General features: G+C 42.4%; 1 protein-coding gene and 1 long non-coding RNA gene across 12 annotated transcripts in view; one reads left to right on the top strand and one right to left on the bottom strand.

Annotated features, from left to right (window-relative positions):
- The window catches only part of ZNF438 (zinc finger protein 438), a 214633-nt gene that overhangs the window by 2508 nt on the left and 188419 nt on the right, over window positions 1-23706 (bottom strand). For 10 of the 11 annotated variants that reach the window (XM_029077560.1, XM_029077559.1, XM_029077562.1 and 7 more), the window contains 3 exons: window positions 18710-18776; window positions 11342-11446; window positions 2300-4130 (listed from right to left, as the gene is read on the bottom strand). In XM_029077560.1, coding sequence (XP_028933393.1) covers window positions 2300-4130; window positions 11342-11446; window positions 18710-18746 — 1973 coding nt within the window. In that variant the 5' untranslated portion in view covers window positions 18747-18776. The remainder of the gene's footprint in view (window positions 1-2299; window positions 4131-11341; window positions 11447-18709; window positions 18777-23706) is intronic. The other variant, XM_029077563.1, reaches the window with a different exon arrangement.
- LOC114816026 lies at window positions 5475-23581 on the top strand. The gene is made up of 4 exons (XR_003763803.2): window positions 5475-5510; window positions 16503-16573; window positions 21932-22043; window positions 23543-23581. It is a non-coding gene; the product is annotated as an uncharacterized LOC114816026 (long non-coding RNA).

Genomic DNA, 23706 nt, shown 5'->3' with positions numbered 1-23706 from the left:
CTGACTTGGACTAAGTAAGTAACTGCCAGAAAAGTCAAATCTATGGAACACCGTCCGGTTTACCGGATCCGGAGCCAGCGTGGGGCCTCCTCTCCATGGACTACTGTGTCCTTGAACATTGGATTCCTTTTGACTTCTGATTTTAACAACCCAGGTGAATTCAACCATTGATTCGAGGGAGCAAATTCAGAGACAGACCTTACAGAGAAAGCTTGAAAGCTCGATAAACTCGGGAGGAATAGATTTTACTGCTTAGCACTGTGGAAAATGTGCTAGTGGAGGACAAGGGATAATTCTTTTTCTTAGTTATCACAGACAAAGGTGTAATGTGGCTTAAGTAATAGGGGAAGCCTTTCTGTTGTTCCAAAATAAATTGTTCAAATTTGAATAACCAGAAACAAAGCATCCCTGTAGTATCCCGGAAGATAGGAAAATTGCCAAAAGTTGGGTTTTGCTCTGATTCACGAGTGTTAAACTGAACCAAACTAACTTCCTGCTACTCTGAGAATCTCTAACAGTCACTGCTCCATTGCAGAAAGCACATTGGCTATTGCTAACAGTCATTATGGAAAATATGGGCTCCTTTGGCCTGGTTCTGAAATCAAACAGGAAAAGTTTCCTGAAGGGGAGACCAGTCCACATTGGGCCAAGGACAGCTGAGTCAGCTTAGCTGCTTTCCTTGCTTTTTTTGGGTAATCTAGGCTCATAGAGGAATTCCAAGTATCAATGGTGGACAGACTCTACTCTTAAACTAGAGATATGGAGAGCAGTTAGAGAGCGCCGAAAATGATATGGGCACAGGGCAGAGGTATTTGCTGCTGAAATGTCTGATCCCAGAGGAGTGGTCAATGCAAATTTTGCTGGCCAAATAGAATTTCTGCTGGATAAAGATACTTGTGAAATGGCTGAGCTATACCCAAGCTGTCCTCAGACTTATGACACACCTAGTTGTAGAGAGTCAACTAACTTTATTAGAGCCATATTAGAAATGGATCAGTTCCTAAACTGAGAAGCGGTGTGGCCTAGTGGACAGAGCATGGGACTAGGACCAGAGGGCCTAAGATCTAGCCCCAGCTTGGCCATCTGCCTGCTGTGTGACCTTAATATAACTTTTCTGTGCTTCAGTTTCCCCATCTATAAAATACCTACTTAGACTGTGAGCCCCATGTGGGACAGAGAATGTGTCTAATCTGCACATATTCTCTTCCCCAGTGCTTAATACAATGTTTGGGAGCAGAACAAGCACTTAAATACCACAGTTATTGTTATTAGTAGTAATAATAATAATAGTAATAAACTGAAACTGGACCTTCCCTGGAGATTCCCCTTTACTTCTTGGTCATGCCCTCCCCCTCCTGCATGGAACTCTCTCCTTTTTTAAAATGAGGAGAGCTGTGGTCTGTCAAATTTGAAGTCCTTCTGAAATCATCCCATCTCTTCCAGGAGACCTTCCCCAATACACTTTTCATCTCTCCAGATTACACCTCCGCTACACTTGGGCCACCCGAACACTTAAGTACTCAGAATCTCCTGAATCACTTGTGTGTATCTCACATACCCTACTATTTAAGGATAAAACAGTAGTCACATCCTTCCTTGCCACCTTCCTCCTGTTTGTACATTATTTTGATGTCAGTCTCCCCTACTAGATTGTAAATTCCTTGAAGGCAAGGATTGTATCTACTAATTCCATTGATCTCTCACAAGTGCTAAGTACAGTGCTCTGCCCACAGTAGACGCTCAATAATTACGATAGGGTGATTGAGATTTGTCCCCCGATTTAGTGGGGCTGTGAAAGTCACTGATCAAGGATCATCACCATCAGTACATATTGAATGCTCTTTGACAAATCATCAAAAACCCCCCCCCAAATCTGATATAACAGTTCTGGAAAAAACCAAGAGTAAAAACTCAGTGTTTCAGTCATACTCTCCAGGACTTTTGGATCAAGAGTGGTTGTTCAGAAAGCTTGGTTTCGATTTTGAGGATTTCTCTGATTTGACAGTGTGCCTTTACTTTTGATTTTGGGGATCTGTCATCTGGACTTTTACAGTGATCTTTGGTGTAGGTCCTGTACAGAACCAAGTGTGAAGCAGGGAAAGGGCCTAAAGAATCTATAGGATTGCCCTCTGAATATTGGGTCAAACTGTGGAGTGTGATTGATGCTAAATATTAGGAAAGAAGTGTGAAGCAAGAAGAGGGCCTAAAGAATCTATAGTCAAACTGTCGAGTGTGATTGATGCTAAATATTAGGAAAGACATTCTTTTCCATTTTTGTGTTCCGCCCATCAGCACTCACCTTCCTGTTGAGTCTTGGGTCCCTTTGACGCCCATGTCTCTGGTCTTTGAAGTATCGCCATGCTGTGATTCGCTGAAGGATGCCTCCGTGCTGATGACAACTCGGTGGACTTCCTTCAGGTGGCCAAAATACACTTTGATGTGGCCAAACACCTTGGCACAAAATTCGCAGCAGACCAGCCTTTTGAGGCGGCTCTCGCCGTGATGAAGTTTCATGTGAGTGCTCAGGCTCCCAGAATGCACGTAGGCTTTGCGGCACATGCGACAACTGTGGGGGCGCCTGTTTGTGTGGGTGTTCATGTGGTCCTGGAGATGGTGCTTAAACTGAAAGTTGTGATTACATACATGGCATCTGTGCCAGGGCCGTTGGGGGGCGGAGGAGAGGTTTCGGTAGCCGGCGCCGGATCGAGCGGGGGGGCCCTCGTTGGGCTTGGAGCCGAAATGTTTGTTTGAAAGTAAGGTATCTACTAAGGCATCTCGTTTCGGAGACTGAGCCTGCAGGATGGCCGCCGGGGATGAGAGCGGGGCCAGAGAGGGCACCACGATGATGGGTTTAGGCATGATGCTGCGGTACCTCTTCACTGTCCCTGGTTTTCGGTCCCTGGGCTCCTGAGCCTCCAATTTTACTCTTTCTTTGCCCTCTCGACACTTATTAGTGGTGGACTTCCTCCGTTTGGTCGGAAAAGTCAAAATCTCCTCTGGGGCCTTTCGTTTCTTCCCAATTCTGTTCGCCGTCCCACCACTTGATTTCTTTTTGAGGTTGGCTTCTTCCTTGACGGCCAGGCCCAAGGCACTTTCATGGCCCATCTGGCTGGACGCTTGGGCAACAGACGAAGCCAGGAGTTTTTCGGAGACGTTCAAACCTTTCAGCAAGGGTGGGGCCGGGTCACGGTCAGACCCACGCCAAGGGGAAGGGGCCGTCCCTTCGAGGATAGGGCTCTGTTTCGGTTTACAAAAGAGGGAAGTTTTCATCCTGGCGTAGGGTAAGATGGGGAGTTTCCCCTTGGGGGCTGGTGGGATCAGTTGGACTGCATTGCCAAAAATGGCCGGGGACAGAACGGTCACTGCCTTTGTAGATTCAATGGCCTTTTCTCTTAGAGCTTCGCCCTTTCCAGCAGGGGGTTTAATCGCTGGTTTCCCAGCATCTGTGTTTCCTTTCACCAAGTCATTTTCCTGGTCTGGCTTTGCCGAGTCCTCCTTGGGCCCAGAAGAGGTCACGAGAGGAGCAGCGTTAGCGGTTTCAGGCCGATTTTTCAGTGGGGGGCCAGCTACCGCCTGCCTACTAGCCCCAAGCAGGGGGGCAACTGGGATTTCGGTTGGGCCCTGGTCTATTACTACCACTTGCTCAGATGACTCAATGCTAGAACCAGGGTTGGGAAGGCTGGTAGTGGCAGGGGCCGCTTGCACTTTGGTAGGAGTCTTGCAGCAGGGGCTGGGGGAAGAGTTCTGGACTGCTTTCCTCTCAGCCGGTTTCTTATTTCTCGTCGGCTGGTACCTGGGGATGGGCAGCTTCGGATTTTCTGGCAGCATATTTGGCTTCTGGATGGGTTGAGTGGTCAGGGCGGGGGTGACCTGGGGCAGGGCAACCAAGGAAAAGGTTCCCTCTTGGCCAGCCACTTGCATCAGAGCATAGTTTTGTGGGGGCATGACGAGCGGTTTAGGGTGCGCCGTGGGAACCGGGTTTGCTTTCTCAGGGACTGAGGTGGGATGACAAGACAGCACTCGGGAGGTGATGACCTTCGGGGCAATTTTGGGGGCAATAGTCCGAAATTGACTTTTACTCTGCCAGCTTTTTCCACTCTTGATTGTCCCAGGGGAAAACTTCAGGTCATCTGCAAGAACACAAAGCATAAAACCAAAAAGGCTTTATAACTGAATGCCCAATGTTTATGTCAGCACATAAGAAACAAATACAAGAGAAAGGAATGAACATATATTAGACCTCTGCTGTCAGGTTTCTTTATCAAGTGTGTTTTCCTGGAAGCGATCTCAATATTCAAACATTTACAGGGTAGGGCTAGTCATTATTTCTAAAATAGCTCTCGTACAGCTAAACCCCCACTGTGTCTTTCCCATAGATTCCACTTTCACACCCAGTCATTTCTCTGTCAAGTTCTACCCTGTTTCAAGACAAGATGCAAGTAGATAGCCCATACATTCCATTGTCCTCTAGCGCAGTGGGCTTTTAGTCTTGACGAACTCCAAGTTGAGGAATATTTATGTTCGGTATGCATGCCTGTTGGCAAGCACGTAACTGGTTTTTCCAACATCGCCTCGCAGTCTACCCAGATAGACGCAACACTGTCTGTAGACCGTCCCCCAATTCCCCGAATTCATAATGAAAAGCTTTTAGGGAAGAAATGCGTGTACACGTTTATTCAGACCTCGACTCAATTTTTATAATTTGGAACAATACACCATTTGATTTTAATGAGTGAAAACCTGCTTTTCTTCCTTCACTTAGGCACAGAGTTGAAGTCTAATTTCCCCTTTCAATCTCCTGCCCCCCCAGCTTCACCAATTTCACTTCTGCTTTGCCGTGGTCTTCAAGTTTCCAATTATCCTCTTCTTAATTTCCAGTTAAGGAGACAACACTTTAGCTGGTAAAATGAATGCATTCCTCCCTCTCCCCACCCTTCCTAGGATCTTCTCATTGCTTCAGAACCTATGATGCTGTCTGCTCTGACCTTACCATCTTGGCTCAATAATTCTTTTTTCTGTTTTTGTATCGCTTCTACCTGTCCATTTAGGTTTGGTGAATTGGAGCTGGGGTGAAGAAGGAGGGAATTGGAGGCCTTCGAAGTGGCAGGGTTGGGTGAAAGAGGGGAAAGTGGGTGGATTTCTCCTTGGCCACTGGCCAGAGCTTTGACTGCTTTGCTGTTGCTCATCCCTTGCTCCTTCTTTTCTTTTGTCCAGATCTGGCCCAAACAGAAGGAAAAGAAAATGTTGTGGGCTTCCAGGTCCAATTGCTGCATAAACCTAGTTAAGGCTCTAGGATAGGGTTCTGTAGTCTGAGCAAGAAAACACGTAATTAATTATCCATTTCTTTCTTTTTTAAAGTATTAAACCTGCCTTTTGGAAAAAGTCTACAATTCAGACATTTAATTAATTCAGACATGTTTTTTATCCCCTTTATAGATTCCAAGCCTGGGAGCCAGAAGGTCCTGAATTCTAATCCTGATCCCGCTAACATGTCTGCTGTGTGACCTTGGGTAAGTCACTTCACTACTCTCTGTGCCTCAGTTACCTCATCTAACAAGTAGCATAATTATTATTATTATTATTGTTAATAAATAGTGGAAAGAGAGATTTCCAAATGCTTCGGCCGATAAATGTCTTGTTTATGTGGCAGCAATGCATTTAGCTGCAGAGCGAAATAATCCTGGACTGAAAGGCAGCCCTGCCCTTCCCCCAGGTGACTTGTGAATTTCTCCTCACACCTTTCAAGCTGTTTGTGTGCTTTTGCAATTAAATCCCAAACATTTAAAAAAGTAGAATGACACCTTTTTTTTCCCCAAGTGTGGAAGAGAAACAAGAGACACAAAATGACATAAAAAGGTCAACATAAAAAATGATGAAAAGGCCAAACTAGACTCCGGGCCATGAGCAAATATATCTGATAGACTATAGTGCTGTCCCACTCTCAAGATTTACGCTCCTGCTGCCGTGACCAGTTTCTTGGCCACCTAAAAAATGCTGGAAATATCTTGTTACCCTTCTGATTTTTGTTTTAGTTTCACACTACTCAACTAAGCTGGGAGAGCATTAGGTTAGATGAGAGAACATCCTCGGACACTCTTTGAAAAATAGCTGGAAAGCCCAGAGTTCTTCAATTTGATGTAAACCAAAGATGTCTCTGATTACAGTCAATCAGGAAGATTTCTGAAACTAATGTGAAATGAACTGAAGTGTTAACTGGATCTAATATCCACTGCCTCTCTTGCATCATCATCCTAATTGGGTTTCACTTTAAATCACCTTTTTATTGTGTTGAACGCCTTATGAATATTATTTACTTTAACCTAGAGTGGTCATATTTTCTGAAGCTCAATGTAGGCCAGAAAGGGAGTCTGCTGGGGAAGTGTTTGTTCTCTCTCCTGTCCTCTTCCACCATGCCCCCTCCCTCCATGATCAGAAGTGAGTGACTCCACAAACAGAGGCCAGAGGCTGACCCTCTCTGAGGAACTGGCGAGGGCCGTTGGCCCTGGGCTTCCCCAGAAGTCTGGCTGCCAGTCCCACTTGGCTGGGAGCAAAACCATGGGGGTGAAATTGGTGATTGCCCTTCCAGTGGGGTGATTTTCCATAGTTACATGTGAGGGGAATGTGGCCAATTAGTTTTCATTTCTAAAGTAAAATCTGATGGCTAGGGTAAAAAGGATTTGGGGAGCTATACCCAAATCAGCTGAAAAATATCATTTGCTCTACAAATGAGAGTAAGAATAGATTTATAGCTCCTATTTAGGCAGTGGAATCAGGGGTTTCCCAGTAAACAATAGGCTTGTTTCTTGGACACAACAAACTAGTTAACACCTGCAAACATCCTAGGTTGTCAGTCAATTGTATTTATTAAGAGCAATATTTTAAGTGTTTGGGAGAGTACAATATAACAATAGATAGATTCTAGTCACCTGATGCCCTCCGGACAGTTCAAACTGTGGAAATCTCCAAAAGGACCAAGAGGCGTCACTGAAGGTAGGGATACGACTGTAATTTTTTTTTTTTTGGCCGGATACATAGAGAATCTGACACATTTGCCATGGGATGGACTACAGGGCATGATAAAAATCATCCCTGAACAATCAACTATGGTTACTGAGCAGTTACTGTGAACAGTGCACTGTATACTACTTGGGAAAGTACAACAGAATTAGTCGACATGATCCCTTGCCCTCACAAGACCAACACTGAAATTATGTACTAACAGGAGGAAGAGGGAAAAGGAAATGTGTACATGAGTTAGCTTAAGAAACAGGCTATGTGAGATATGCACATATGTGCTTCAGGTGGTTGTGAATACACCACTGCAAAGGTGGCACTGAAGTGGAAATTGGGGGATAGAAACTGGAGAATTTAGAACTAATCAGGGAAAGTCTCTGAGAAGAGATATGCGATTTCAGAAGGGCTTTGAAGATGGGGAGAGCTGTGATTTGTCAGATTTGGAGTGGGAAGTTGTCCCAGGCACGGGGAAGGTCAGAGCTCTAAAGAAGAAAACAAGCCAAGTGAGTAGGTTAACATTAGATGAATAAAGGTTATGAGCTGGGAGGCAGTGGGAGAAGAGTATGGTTAAGTAGGAGGAAGAGAGAGTCCTTTAAAGCCAATGGTGGTAAGTTTCCAATTGATGTGAAGAATGGCTAGGTTTTGAAGAGTTAGGATATGGATGTAGGCCGTTTTGTTTTTTAAATGATCCAGACAGCAGACAAGAGAGGGAAGAGACTGGAGGCTGATGCAGTAGTCAAGTCTGGGTGATCCCATAACAGAATCCCCATAAATCCAGACTGTCATATTTGCAGTGCAAGAGTAGAGGCAGCTTGGCCGAGCGACCAGACTACAGGCCTGGGAGTCGGAAGCACCTGGATTCTAACCCTTGCTCTTCCAACTTGTCTGCTGTGTGACTTTGGGTAAGTCACTTAACTTCTTTGTGCCTCAGTTACCTCATCTGTAAAATGGAGATTAAGACTGAGCTCCATGCAGGACATGGACTGTGTCCAACCTGACTAGCTTGTTCTAGCTGAGCTCTTAGTATGGTGTCTGGCACTTAGTAAGCACTTAAATACCATTTTAACAAGAAGTGTAGAGATGCTATTTGGGATAGTTTTGTTTTGAGAGGTCGTCTCATTAGCAAAATGCAATTGGCTTACTTTCTAGTATGTTGGTCAGGAGCACTTTTCCCCACAGTTAATTTGGAACTCTCTGGGTTGAAAGGGAGAATGGAGCATGTTGGGTAAGTGAAATAGACAGATAATGGCCAAAATATCATAGCCAAGAGTTTCAACCTCCTCCTTCCCACATATGGTCCTACTTTAAACACTGGAACCTGGAGCATCTTAATTTACCTTCATTGAGAGGTAATAACTCTGTCTTGTTTAAAAAGACATTATTCTGAGGAGGTATCTGTGGTCTAACTTGTCATGTTGAGCCAGGCTTCTCAGCTCTTAAATTACTCAATGTGGTAAAATTGAGCCCACTGGGAGACACATGTACACTTTTAGGTCCTGCGTGTATTAGTCAATGTGTTAAAACAGAAATACACAGAATGGTTTTCTAATGCCTGGAAAATGTTCCTGTCGTCTCCAGTCTCTCCCATGGAGAAACCAGGCACTGAGGAACTGAGCTCAAGAACATTATAGCTATTTATGTCAACTATGCAAGGTGAAGACAATGTCAGACATGTATTTGCATTCATTCATTATTGATTTTTACCATTCTTAGTGGTTAAAAAAAAATTACAGCTCATTTTACTTACCTGCTTAAAAAAAAAATGCCACCACTCCCATTTTTGCAGGGAAGCAGAGAGGCACCCAACTACCTTGGAATGAAGTGGTGGAGAGCTAGAGAGACTGTTCTAGGTTCTCTGTAAAAAGGCCTATAAGCCAGCACTGTGTAACGTGGGGTGACACCCAGAACAGACATTTTATTTTTGGGTTGCTGGCCACCTGGGGCTGGGACTGTGGTCCCATTGAGGACGTGGAACACAAAAGGTGCCTCTTGCAGTCCCTGGCATTCTTCCCCAAAGGCTTGCTGTGGGCCGGGAACACATCTCAACTTTGTTGTATTGTACTCTCCCAAGCGCTTAGTACAGTACTAACTCTGCACTTAGTAAATGCTCAATAAATATCTTTGATAATAATGATGAAGTCTTAACTTCACCACACCCCAGTTATTAGTGAAATTTCTGCCCTGAAAGATCTAATTTTAAATTTTTTTCCTTTTTCCCTTTAGTTCTGTGCCACCCTATTTTTATTTTATTGGCTGCCTTACACTGAACTCTAATCTGGGTTAACAGTGATTTCCAAAATGGTTTCAGGTCAAACTGGAGGAAGCCCACGATCTGTGTAACCCAGGAATGCCCCTGGGAGTAGCTTCTAGCACTGCAAAGGCAAACAAATAAGATCTTTTAGTCTTTTAGATCAGGACCCAAGTGGTCATTCAGAAAGCTGGGCGCAAAGTATTTCAATGCTAAGGCCAGAGAATGTAGCCACCAGGGAGCAGACTTTAGAAGGTGGGTGAAATCCCCCATGACACCCTACCAGGGCAGAGGCAGGGACCAAGGACTGGAAATCAACACCTCTTCCCCATCTCAGTAACATGGGGCCGGCTTAAAGGCTTCCTGATGGTATGGGCTGGAACTTTAGCCGTCAAAACAGGATACGGTGATGTCAAGGCCTGGGCGTGAAGGGGGAAAAATGCCATATAGTTTGACTCATTGAAAGCTCCTAGATGACAGTTACCTGGTGTCCTCTCCAGTGTACATAGTATTATTCAGTAGGTGCTCAAGAAATGCCAATGATAATGATGAAAATGCCCTACGCTAGGGTTGGGCTCCAAGATAGGTGTGTAAGGCCTTATTCAATAGTATTTATTCATTCATTCATTCAACAGTATTTATTGAACGCTTACTATGTGCAGAGCACTGTACTAAGCACTTGGAATGAACAAGTCAGCAACAGATAGAGACAGTCCCTGCCGTTTGATGGGCTTACAGTCTAATCGAATTGAGCGCTTACTATGTGTAGAGCACTGTACTAAGTACTTGGAATGGGCAATTCGGCAACAGATAGAGACAATGAAAAACTCCAAAAATAGTGAGAAAGAAAATGAAAATTTTCAAGGGTAGTAAGGAGACTAAATATTAGCAATGGAAAAGGCAGTGAGGAAAGAGTAAAAGTAATGATTAAAACACCAGGGCAGAATCTACTAGAAATTTGCTCTTTGAATAGAAGAATTTTAATTAATCCAATACTACCATACTATGTATTTTTCCCTATACAGTTCAGCATTGGAAGGAGGGGAGCAGCACAGGCCAAGTTTTGTCAAACCTCATTCAGGAAGACAGCAAACTGTGTGCTGTGATTTCAAACATTAGCAAAGAAGAAGAATCTTTCACTCTTTACAGAAGTATTTAAGAGCAAATTATACAAAATAGAAAGAGTAAGAAGGAAATATCTAATTTAGCAAAATATGGCTGCCTTGGTCTTATTTGGCCCTACTATTAATGACTAATAACATCCAGGTCAGCCAGACACTTGTATTTATTGAGTGCTTACTTGTGTGCAGAGCACTGTACTAAGCGCTTGGGAGAGTACAATGTAACAGATACATTTCCTGCCCACAATGACCTTACAGTCTAGAGGACAAGCTTACAACACTTTCTGATTTCAAGAAGTTCAATAAAAAACATTGAAAAGTAGAGACAGTGTTTTCCATTTCAGTACAAAGCTCAAGAAAAAGAGCCCTTACTGGCCTCACTGACAAAGGCAATTTGCAGAATTTTATGCCTTCAATTATGACAGCCATGTCGAGAGCTCATGGGTTTTGCTTTTGTCATCAGGTGGCTATTAGCTCTGGATTAAGTTCATTACACCAACTCATTTTAGGGGAGCTAGACACTAAGCCAAAGAGAATCAAAAGTATTTTATTAAATCTATTGTTCTCTTTCCTGATAGCCATTTTCAAACTCAATTCAAAGATTGACATTCAGAATGATAATTTGATTAGTGAAAGTCAATTGTGTCAACACAAGCCAACTATTAGCAGCATGGCTTAGTGGAAAGAGCACAGACTTGGGAGTCAGAGATTGTGTGTTCTAATCCCTCCTCCACCACTTGACAGCTGTGTGACTTTGGGCAGGACATTTAACTTCTCTGTGCCTCAGTTACCTCATCTGTAAAATGGAGATTGAAACTGTGAGCCCCAAGTGGGACAACCCGATATCCTCGTATCTATCCCAGCACTTAGAACGGTGCTTGGCACATAGTAAGCGTTTAACAAATACCGTCATTACTCTTATTATTATTACTACCAAATCTTCACACAAGCTGAATACCTGTGGATACTGTCTTCCCAATACAAGTCTCTTGTGTCGGCTGAGCTAGCAGAGGGTGTTGGCCACGCTGTTTCTCAGTAGGATTAGACTCCACAAAAACACCACCTGCAAAAGTGCTTCAGTCAGTGGCACAAAGGTCCCAAGGCAAGAAATGTGAGAAGACAGTCAAACATCAGCTTCCATTTCACATGCCCAAGTAAGTTACAGCTTCTTATGCTCATGAAATGGCCCTTATAGTAACTGTGAATCAAATGACAAAGACTGGGTGCTGGCTTATAATGAGAAAAGCCGGTTAATGGTACAAACAGCCAGGATGATTATATTTCAATGTAATGGCAAACGGTCAGCTGAAACAACAACACAAAATCCACACAGAAAAATCCAGTTTTTTGGCTCTTGGATTAAGGGCTTAATCAATGCTATTTTCTGAGTGCTTACTGTCCAATACAGAGCACTGTACCAACTGCTTGGAAGAGTAAGTAAATCCTATCCCTGCCCTCAAGGAACTTAGAAATCTAATAGGAGGACACAGACATTAAAGTAAGCTACAGGCAGGGCATGACACAGGCTCCACATTGGAAAATGGACTGGACAGGAGAGAGACTGGAGGGAGGGAGGTCAGGTAGGATGCCAATGCAGTAATCAAGAGGGGTTTTGTGTAGTCCTTGGACCAACGTGGTAGCAGTTCGGATGGAGAGGAAGGGGCAGATTCTGGAGTTGCTGTGAAGATAGAACTGATAGGATTTGGTGACAGACTGAATGCGTGGGTTGAAGAAGAGGGATGAGTCATGGATAGTGCTAAGGATGTGGGCTTGAGAGACCGGGAGGATGGTAGTTTTGTCAACAGTGATGGGAAAGGTGTGTGGGGAAAGAGGGTTTGGAGGTAAGATAAGCAGTATGGTTAATGCTTGGATAGATTAGAAAGTTTTTAGCCAATAAATCAGCTAACAGTGGTTAAAAAGGAAAGTTTAAGATCCAACATCGTTATGACCTTACTTTTGAAGTGCGTAAACCAAGATACTCAGGAAACAGCAGCTACTCTGATACTTAGAAGGGAGAAGGTGGTGAGGGAGTGGCATACATGCATGTTGAGGTGGGACCCCTCCTGTTTTCTAGAAGAGGAATGAATTTCTGTGATGAGTCTATCTTGATTTTGACTCTTCTCTAAAGCTTGGCCTCCAGGAATAGAAATGGCCCAAACCATGACCCTTATTTTGAAGGAGGTAGATACTCATCTCTGTGGGCCTGTGTGCTGCAGGCATATTGAAAACAGGCACAGATTACTTCTGAGAGCTTCTAACTTTTTGCCACAAGCAGCCTGATGTTCCAGAAATTAAATACCCTTGAGGATAGGGAGAGAATCAGCTCAATGCAAATAAAGGAATTGAGGGGCACTGAAAACCCGTTTGCTAACCTACATGTTCTGTAGAACGAGATCAGCTCTCTACAATGTCTAGAGGGGAGGATGGGCTGTGCTACCTGGATGTGAGGCCTCATCCCTTCTCAGGTCTGACCCAGGATGGTACATCTCGTCCTGAAAGTGGGTACTTCCCAAAGGTGAAGAGCATCATTACGGGGGAAGGAGGGGATGCCAGGGGCAGGAGCTATTGGCAGTCCTCCCTCCACCCCTCCCCATTTTGGCAGTTATTCTTCATTTGAGGTAGACAAACACCTGTTGGTGGTGAGAGTGGAGTTCAGAATAAGGCCTATATTGTGGCCTCCTCTGACAGTTACCTTGCTTTAAATTAATTGAGGGATTTCTGCTTTGAATACAACTATTACAATCCAATAATTCAGACAACCATGCAGGGAAGAGATGGGTGGTGTAAACAGATGTTCAACCATCACAATCCATTGAATTTAGCATTGCAATTTATCCAATAAAATCCTTTTTTTTCCAGTTGCACCCAGCGTAGGAAAGCCACTACCATCAGAATTTTAAATGGATCAGATTATCATTCCATTTTTTATATCACTGCTTGAAAAACAATCAATGTTTGTGAGCAAAACTAGTCAGATGCAAGAGTCTGAAAATCCTATAAAGTACTTCTTAAGCCCGTCAGACAGTGCACTCCAATATTTCTTGCAATTCAATGGAAAGAATCAGTAGCGAGGCAGAGGATGAAGACATCTAAGTTTGGGATATAAAAAAAAAATGTTCTCACTATAGAAACACCGCTTGGAATGGGCTTTAGGGGGTAAATGTGGATAGACAGCGAGGCCCAGTGGCTTAAATATGAGACTGGAAGTGAGGAATTCTGAGCTCTAGTCTTATCTTTATAAATGAGGTGCTCTATGTGGTTGAAAAAGTCCCTTAATCTCCTGAAGTTTTTCAGTTGTCATGTTTGTAAAGTAAAAAAAAGTAAGAGCCTTTCTCAGTGAGATGTACTATGAGTATAGTTGTTGGTGGCAGAAGGTTTTGTAAATATAAAGTGTTAATCAAAATGCAAAAGAAATGCCACATCATCTAACTATAGCATTTACAAAGAGGCAATACTAGGCAACAGATTGATTTAACAAAAATCCTGGAAATGGCATAAATGTGAAGTGCATTACAGGTTTTAAGAAGAAATCCATTCATTTTAACCCCTTATCCTGAATTCATTTTCATTACATATCTTATCCTCACTGCTTTCAAACTAATGCTATTATACTTTTTTCAAAACATCATCATAGAGCACATAACCACAGACTCAAGTTAATCCAAATGATTTTATACTCTTGGCTATTACCTGGGTTAAATTTAAACATACTGAAAACTGCAAGCTTTAAAAATGATCTACCTATGAGAGATTATATAGAGCTAGAACATGGCCATTTTTAAACATTTAAGACTGATGCAAATCCATTTAAAGTCAAGGAGGATATGTCTTTTAATTAAAACATTAGTGGTTTTAAGGTTATTCCTAGACTTGCGTAAATAAGCCAAAAATACATATTTAGCTTAGTTTCTTGGTCTGAACAATAACCAAAAGCTCTGTCAAACTTTTCTGCTTTAATCATTGCTCAACTCATCACAGGAGCCATCTGGGTAAATAAAGATGTAAGCATCTGCTGTATGGCAAATGGTCTCAGGGGCAGATGTTTTTATCCTTGTATGCATGTCGCTGGTTTGGATGCATTATTTGAACAGATGTACACAATATGAAAGTGTTGAGTCCCACAGTGAAACCTCTCCAACTGCTTTCTATCAGAGTACATAAATGCTATTTGCACCTGCATTTATGTTAATAACACAAAGGCGGCAGGAGTTCTGAGAGAGATCTAATTCTAGGAAGTCCGGTTGCATGGCTAATTGAAGTTTCTGAGAGCTTCTGCTAGCAAATGGCTGCACTGACCCACACTGATACACATTCCAATGTCTGAAATGGCAGAAAAAGGGTGTTTGCAATCCAGAAAAACCCTGATTTCCCAATTGTGAATGTTTTTATAACCTTAAACTTCATAAAAATTCAGGGCAAATTAAATTTCACCGGATGATTGTACACTGTTATCCCTTTTGCTTAAAATGGGCAGAGGGCAAGGTTTATAAAACTGCATGATTCTCATCTGCTACTTCATTATCAGCAATATGCATGGGGTCTCAAAAGTTAGTTTACCTCTATTTATCTTTCCTGCCATTCTGAGGCTTCCACGTACAATACGAAGAATTGATTTACTGAAGATGGGATGGAAAGCACTAGCAAGAGCCTCTCTCAGCATTTGCAAATAAATCCCATTGTTACCAGCAATCCACAAATAGAAAGCTTAGGCTGACAGAAAATACTCCAGATCATTACTGAAGAAAACGAAGGGACACATTTTAATCAAGACCCCCAAAGTCTTCTGTGTTGGCAGTGTGAGAGCATGCTGCAAGAGTTTGGTTCTGCTGTAGCCAGAGAAGCAAATGCCATTCTTTCTACCCGGAAACTAGGGAGTCCCTCAACAGGCTATTTTCACGACAGACTGATTGGTCACTGAGTGAGGGACCTCTGCATAGCCATCTGGATTCTCTGTCTCTATGTGGAGAGTCAACCAAAATAAAGGTTTGCAATTCACCCCAACCTATGAAAGACAGCCACACTAATCCAATTCATTTTTAGAAAATGCTTCTCAGTGGGGCAGAACTCTCTAAAGAAAGGTTTCCCTAAAAAGAAGAGAGACATGAATGCAGAAAGGAGGACTCCATGATCTCAGGGACCTTCTCAGAAACTATTTTAAGTGATTACATGAGCAAAATGCAATACATTCCTTAGACTACTGTTTTCACATTTCTGTAATCACTGTGTAATAAAAAGGTGGCCTTAACTAAATTGTTTTAACACAATGACACAAATGTTTGGCAAACTGACTTCTGAGAGATCTTGGTATCCTGGAGGTCCTGGAGGGTGGGAAGGGAAACTGTTTTCCCAGTGGAAGCTTTGTGGGTTGCTGTGCCCCCTGGACCCTCAACCCAGAGAAGGGGCGCTGAATCCAATCAACTTTTTTTCACCTCCCAAAATATGATTCAAATTTTTACTCCATCCTACTAATGATGTTATATTCTGTTTATCTACCAGAACACAGTCAATGAACAGTCCCACCAAAATCAGCGCAGCATTACTGTATTGAGCCCATTGTTGGGCAGGGATTGTCTCTATCCGTTGCCGAATTGTACATTCCAAGAGCTTAGTACAGTGCTCTGCACACAGTAAGTGCTCAATAAATACAATTGAATGATAAATGAATGAATCTTCAAAGCATTATTAAGGTCACATCTCCATGAGGCCTTCCACAGTTAAGCCCTCTTCTCCCTGGCTCGCCCTCCCTTCTGTGTTAGCTGGGCACTTCTTCTGTGACCTTTGGATATTTGATATTCGCCCTACCCCAGGCCCTCAGCACTTATGTACATATCTTTAAGTGATAGATTATAAATTACTTATTCATATTAATATCTGTCTCTCCCTCTAGACTGTAAGCTCCAAATGGGTAGGGAATGTGACTGCAAATTCTATTGGATTTTACTCTCCCAACCGCTTAGTACAGTGCTCTGCACATAGTAAGCACTCAATAAATACAACTGATTATCGGTAGAGTGGGATCAAGTTCAAGGGTGGGTTTAGAATACTATCAAATTGCCACAGGGACTGAATCTATATATATATACATTTACATACAAGATAGCTCTCCTTCCTTTTCAAAGGTGACTCTGACAGTGAAGGCCTTTCTGAACAAACATGCGAGAAGGCCGTGACAAGTGTCTCTGAGAGAAAGGTAAGCTTTAATTTTTATCCTCTTTAAGACAATAATTACCTGATTGTTATTTTTCACTGATGTGAAAGTACATACCCCCATTCACAAAATAATTAGACACTTCTACAGTTGAATGAAATGAATAAACAAAATACCTACAGGTGCCCCTTAATCCCCTTCAAATTTGCTCCCCTAGGTTAGGGCACATGGGATCTCTTGGGAAATCTAATACTGCATATACTCAGACTGTGAGCCTCATGTGGGACAGGGACTGTGTCTGACCTAATAAACTTGTATCTCCCCCAGTGCCTAGAAAAGTGCTCGACATATAAAAAGAGCTCAACACATTAAATACCACAGTAATAATAATAATGACTAGATAACTTACTCCTAATACTCAAAATACGATGACATAAATGCAGATTAAACAGAGGTCACAGAAGTTCCATCTCCTGTAACATAATTTTAAGGAAAAGCCTTAAAATCACAGGTACAAAGCACTACAGATACTGGATTTTTTTGTTTTTCATGTACTCGTTAAGTGCTAGGTGCCAGGCACTGTACTAAAATCTGGGGTAGATAACAGAATGAGGTTGGACACAGCCCCATCAGGCACTCAGTCTAAGTCGGAGGAAAGAGGATTTAGTCCCCATTTTACAGGTGAGTTAACAGAGGTATAGAGAAGTTAAGTGTCTTGCCCAAGATCACATGGCAGGGAAGGATTAAAGCCCAAGTCCCTTGATCCACCAGGCCTGGGCTCTTTCCACTAAGCCATGCTACCCAAGGTTGGTCAGATCTTAACCTTTAAACGGCAATGTTGTCTAATGGTAAGAGTCTTGGAGTCAGCAGCCCTTGATTCTAATCTCAGGTCTGTTCCTGGATAAACTTGGGCAAGTCACTTATCTTCTCTGGGCCTCTGTTTCCTCATTTCTAAAACTGGGGCAAAAACCTGCATCTCCCAAAGTCACAGGGATATTTGTGAGGAAAAAATGAGATACTATGAAAGTATTTTTGAAATATAAAAACAGTATATAATTCAAGGAATTATTATTCTGTGGTCAGATTCTTAAGGGAAAGTCTCATCCCCAGGTCGGGTTTATAACTTTGCCTCGATGGGTCATTCTGGACTGATAGGACACAAAACAGGTTACTGACTAAGTTCCACTTACTAGCTTTCTACTTAATATCAAGCTCAAAAATACCCCTTGCTTATTGAAAATAGGTAGATTTTAGTGAAAGTGGATCAGGACATCAAACGAATACATTTAAATAAGAGAAGCAGCGTGACTTAGTGGAAAGATTACGGGCTTGGGACTCTGTGGACCCAGTTCTAATCCCAACACCACCACCTGATTGCTGTGTGACCTTGGGTAAGTCACTTAACTCCTCAATTACCTCATCTGCAAAATGGGGATTACAACCATGAGCCTCATATGGGACAAGGACCGCATCCAATCCGATGACCTTGTTTCTACCGCAGAACTTTGAACAGAGCTTAGCGCATAGTAAGCGCTTAACAAATACCCTAAGAAAAAAGTGACATTTAATCACACAGCCAGAGCCCTGCTCTTCATGTGGTAGAAGGAGCATTCCTCTAGGAATCGGGAGAGCTAGGTTCAAATCCCCGTTCTGCCAGTAACTGGCTAAGATGGTGGAGACTCCCCATGCTGTCTGCCTAGCTACTCTGTTGTTGTGTCGCATGCCCCAGCGATGAGTAGCAACGTAGCTAGCAGGGCTGAGAGCGTGCGAATAACACTGTGCAAATCCTCCAGCACTGAAATCAATCCTCTGGACCAGTGGTCTCAGGCCTGAAGTCCCAGGACTGAGGCAGAAGCAGCGTGGCTCAGTGGAAAGAGCCCGGGCTTGGGAGTCAGAGGTCATGAGTTCGAATCCCAGCTCGGCCACTTGTCAGCTGTGTGACTGTGGGCAAGTCACTTAACTTCTCTGTGCCTCAGTTACCTCATCTGTAAAATGGGGATTAACTATGAGCCTCACGTGGGACAATCTGATTACCCTGTATCCACCCCAGCGCTTAGAACAGTGCGCGGCACATAGTAAGCGCTTAACAAATACCAACATTATTATTATTATTATTATTATTATTAATAAACTCCATCCACCATCCCATTCCATTATGCCCTAGATTGTCTCTCTTACCTTGATCTTTCGGAGAGACTAATAAAGGATTCTGCATTGTGCCGATTTTGATTCGTGCCGCAACTTCCTGCAACAAACCAAGCACCCAAAAATGAGAATGTAACATATGCAAGTGAAGCTATTTTTCCATTTAATAATCCTGTTTATAACTGCATGAGTAATTACGGGATCTCTGTCCCACATAGGGCTTACAGTTTTCATCCCCATTTTACAGATGGGGTAACTGAGGCACAGAGATGTTCAGTGACTTACCCAAGGTCATACAACAGACAAGCGACAGAGCCGGAATTGGAACCCAGGTCCTCTGACTCCCAAATATTTGCTGTATCCACTAGGCCACGTTGCTTTTTTACTGTTTCGTAAATCACCCACGAAGCCTGCTCTCGCATTTGGTTATCATACAATATGAGCAGAAATACTCACTCTACCCCCAAGTTATTAGTGTACTTCCCTCTACCTATCTGGAAGTAATTCTCTTCTCCTTGAAGGGAGGGTCTTGTCTACCTACTCTATTGTACTGTACTCTCTCAAACACCTAATACTACTGTGTGCTCTGCACATAGTAAGTGCTCAATAAATACCCTTGATTTTTTTTTGCAAGCCCACGTGCAAACACATGTTCACAGATATCCACAAGTGAAATGATTGCATCCCCTCATACACGTGTATGTTCACACAAATGATTACATATGCACACACATGCAGGTTCAAAGGCACAATCATATATTCCTACACATGAATATTCACACACGTAGTACTAGTTACACATCTGTACATATACATGCACAAAGAAAAATTCCCCACTCATGCTCTCTCCCACAAATGCTTTTCACACATTCACAGCCATACTAATATACACACATACATTTCTGTGCACTCTTAACATTAATGTAATATACATTTGGGCAAACTGATGCACTGAATTTTACCTGCATAACCACAAAGCTACTCATATTCATGCATGGACTTCTACACTCACTTCTTCCCACTCACCCAGTCACCCAACCATACAGACTTATAGTTCTGTGCAAAGTAACACAGACGACTATCCAGAGCTGGTGCTGGTCGCGGGGAGGGCCCAGGGTAGGAGTGAGAACAGGGAAATGAAAATCAGGGACAAGTTTTTCTTTTTTTTTCCAGAAAAAAGCAGGATGCCATGACTCATAATACAGCATTAACTAGCAAATAAAGAACTGCAGTTACCGTTCGAAAGAACGGTTTCACTTGTGGGTTTCCATGAGTCTAAGTACGCTGACTCCCACTTAATGAAAAATCCCTTGTAGTCTTCTCCCCAATCTCTTATGAACTCTATCATTATATGAAGTCTCCCCCCACCCTCTAGTTTTCTTAGCAGTCATGGAACTAGCTGTAATAATAAGTAGCCAAATGGGAAGAAATGCATGGGTTTGAATGCGCACATTGTGCAAAAAATTAAATTACAATTCAACCCATTTTATTAGATAGCCTTAGGTATAGTTTGTGAGATATTAGGGCAAAATGGACACATTGTGGCTTATGTCCCAAATCTGATGTTCCCAAATTATAATTTGGCTATGTGTGAATGAAAACATGCACCTCTGAACTGAACACATCACATCATTAGCAATGACTATTTAGAGACACATGACATTTTTCTTAGAAGCTCAAAAAAGTACTTAATGCACACCCATTCCAAATATAAAATCCATACCATTTTACTGCCAAAAAATGATCTGTGAAGGAATTGGTGAAAACAGGGTATATTAAATTCTTTATCAAGAACTAGATGAATAAAAGGTGATTCACATATGCAGGCATAAAGAAAACTGAAAAGCCAAGTTTGCTTGTGCTTTCAGGGAGCTCAATGTAGTGCTAAATGAAAAGGAGCCATTGGGGAGGACATCCTACTTGCAAGTTGTTAAAAGTTCTGAGAAATACATGTAAACCCAGGGAATGTCCCTGCATATATTCTACACTCTATGCCTGAGGAAGATTCAGATTTTGCAAATCAATGAGTTAACTGGAACTCATTCAGAATGATCATCAAAAAAGAACTTCTTTGAACATTAATAGTCCAGGGAATATTAATAATAATAATGGTAGTAAATGGTTACTATGTGCTAAACGTTGGGCTAGATACAAGGTAATCAGACCCCACCTGGGGCACAGATTCTAAGTAAGAGGGAGCACAGGTATTGAATCCCCGTTTTGCTGATGAGGGAACCGAGGCACAGAGAAGTTAAATGACTCACCCAAGGTCACACAGCACAAAAGTGGCAGAGCAACAGAGCAAGATGCAAAAAGAGATGAGACGGTGATTTCCCCACCAACCAGTTCAAATTTTGGGATTTGAATGTCTGCCATCAATTTTCAAGAAACGGATGAATGTTTAAATATATCTGATGATGACCCTAATGGAAAAGGGAGTTCAGAGGTGTTCCGAAGGAATTACCTCGCTACACAGTGCTTTAAGAAAAAGGAAAGCTGCTGTTCAACTTAAGTTGGATAATTCTTTACCAACATTGAAAAACTAGTACCACAGTCAACAGAACAAGCTTCCATTTCTGCAGCCTCCTGCTGTGAGTGATTCATCATCACATTACAACTCTTCGTTTGATTCATGGTGTCATGTAATTCTCTGAACGGCTTTAACAAAGATTAAACAATAGCTTAGTATATAGTACCTAAAGGAATTTCATACCGCTCTTCCAAAAGTTCTGGAATGGATCCTAATTTGTAACTCACACAGCTATAGGAAACCCCACCCCAGATACAGCCATTCGCGATTTAGCCACATTTTCGAGGAACATAGCTCCAGTTGTAGAGGGAGCTCTGCCTGTCTACCAACTCCTGCGTGACTGATTCAAAGACTTTCAATGAGTGGGATTTACTGAGCATTTACTCTGTGCTGAGCACTGTACTAAGCACTTGGGAAAGTATAGAGTTGGTAGACATGTCCCCTGCCTACCAGGAGCTTACACTGATGCAAACAGGATTCAAATGCTTTTAGACGATCAGAAGGCTATTCTCACACCAAGTCAAGCTGTACAGAATGGGTTAAATAAGACTGGACCCATCACACTCTATATTTTTATTCCTTCAATTGAAGGAATTGAACTTCTTAGGGCATCCACCCTGCCTCAGTAACTGTTGGAGCCTAGATGACCTGATGGTAATAAAGTGTTTTGTAAGATACATGAATTCAGTAGAGAGGTCTTGATTTTGTTCCTTTCCCATTTCCAGTATCTGATGTGCCAGAAAGATCCTGTCTGCTGTGATGTGTTGTGCTCTGATGCTGCTCTGTAATTCCAAGAATGGGCCTGCTTAATGATACCCATTAAATGGCTATCGAGAGGTAAGTGGAGGAGGGAAATACTTCAAGAAAACTCTTTGCCTGCCACCATTGAATAGTTCTTCAGAGTTCCCCATCTCCATGCTTTGGGACCAATATTATTAAGGAAATGTATCATCCTCTACCTGTCGGCTAAAAGCCAGTTCAAGCTTGAGAGGAGACATTTCCGGAATATATTTCCAGGAAAAAAACCCTTAGATACAAAGAACTATTTGACATCAAAATGAACACAGTGGAACCTCGATGTAACACAAATAACCTGTAGCGGGATCCTTATTACAGCGATAGGAAAAAGACTGCATTGAAGTGCATGGTTGTGTGATTTTTCCTTGGCTAGGAGAACATCTGTTAGAGTGAGCATTTTCCAGAATGTTATGAACGTTTACTACAGGAAGTTTCTCCTGTTCAATCTTGATCATATTTCTCCTTTCATTTATATAGCTGTTCTATGACAGCATTTAAGGTCATGTAAAGCAGCATGGCCTAGTGGAAAGAGCACAGGCCTGGGTGTCACAAGACCAAGGTTCTAATCCCAGCTTGGTCACTTGTCTGCCATGTGACCTGGATAAGTCACTTAATTTCCCTGTGCCTCAGTTTCCTCATCCGCAAAATGGGGATTAAATACCTGCTCTCCCTGTGAGCCCAGTCCAATCTAATTATGCTGAATTTACCCCAGTGTTTAGTATAGTGCCTGGCACATTGTAAGTGCTTAACAAATGCTATTATTACTATTTCTCCCGAGAAGGCAAATGCCTGATCTACATTTCTTTGAAAGGATACTTCGGCACAGCACCCTGGCATGATCTAGTGGTAAGAGGACAGGCCTGGGAACCAGAGGACCTGGGTTCTAATCCTGGCTCTGCCAGCTGCATAACTTTGGGTAAATCACTTAACTTCTCAGTGCCTCAGTTTCCTAATCTGCAAAACGGGGAATCAATACCTGTTCTTCCTCCTATAAAAAATGTGAGCCCTGTGTGGGACAGGGTCTGTGCCTGACCCAATTAAACTATCTCCCCAGTGCTTAGTACAGTGCTTGGCACATAGTAAGCACTTAATACCACAATTATTATTGTTATTATTATTATTTATAGGGTTGATTGTTGACATGGGGGATTTTCACACTTTGAGACAGGCTGCCTCTCCCAAGAGGCAGAGTTGCACTGAGTTTCTCGTCTGCAGCCCTTCCTGGTAGAGAGCCAACCTTTGAGAACTTTAGGGATATGTCAACGTTCACTTGAGTTTAATTCCACCTTTCACTTGAGTTTAATTCCACCTTGATAACATCATGACCTGGGAAGCTGCTAGCATCAAAACCCTTTTAATTGTTTTCATAAATAATTTGTGTCAAACTACTTAGTTATTCTGAATTTTCTTCCTAAATGTATTTTTAATGGCATTTGTTAAGCACTTACTATGTACCTTGCACTATACTATGTGCTGTGGTACATCCAAGCTAATCAGATTGGAAACAGTCCCTGATCACCATTTTTTTTTTTTTGCAGATGAGGTAACTGAGGCACATAGAAATGATTTGCCCAAGGTCACACAGCAGGTAAGTGGCAGAACTGGAATTAGAAACGAGGTCCTTCTGACTCCCAGGCCTGTGCTCTATCCACTATAATATAATAATAATTATGGTACTTGTTAAGTGCTTATTATGTGCCAA

Source organism: Ornithorhynchus anatinus, chromosome 13 (genome assembly GCF_004115215.2).
Source record: "Ornithorhynchus anatinus isolate Pmale09 chromosome 13, mOrnAna1.pri.v4, whole genome shotgun sequence".
Lineage (NCBI taxonomy): Eukaryota > Metazoa > Chordata > Mammalia > Monotremata > Ornithorhynchidae > Ornithorhynchus > Ornithorhynchus anatinus.
Note: the sequence above shows the minus strand (reverse complement) of the source record. Positions and strands in the feature narration are given on the sequence as shown.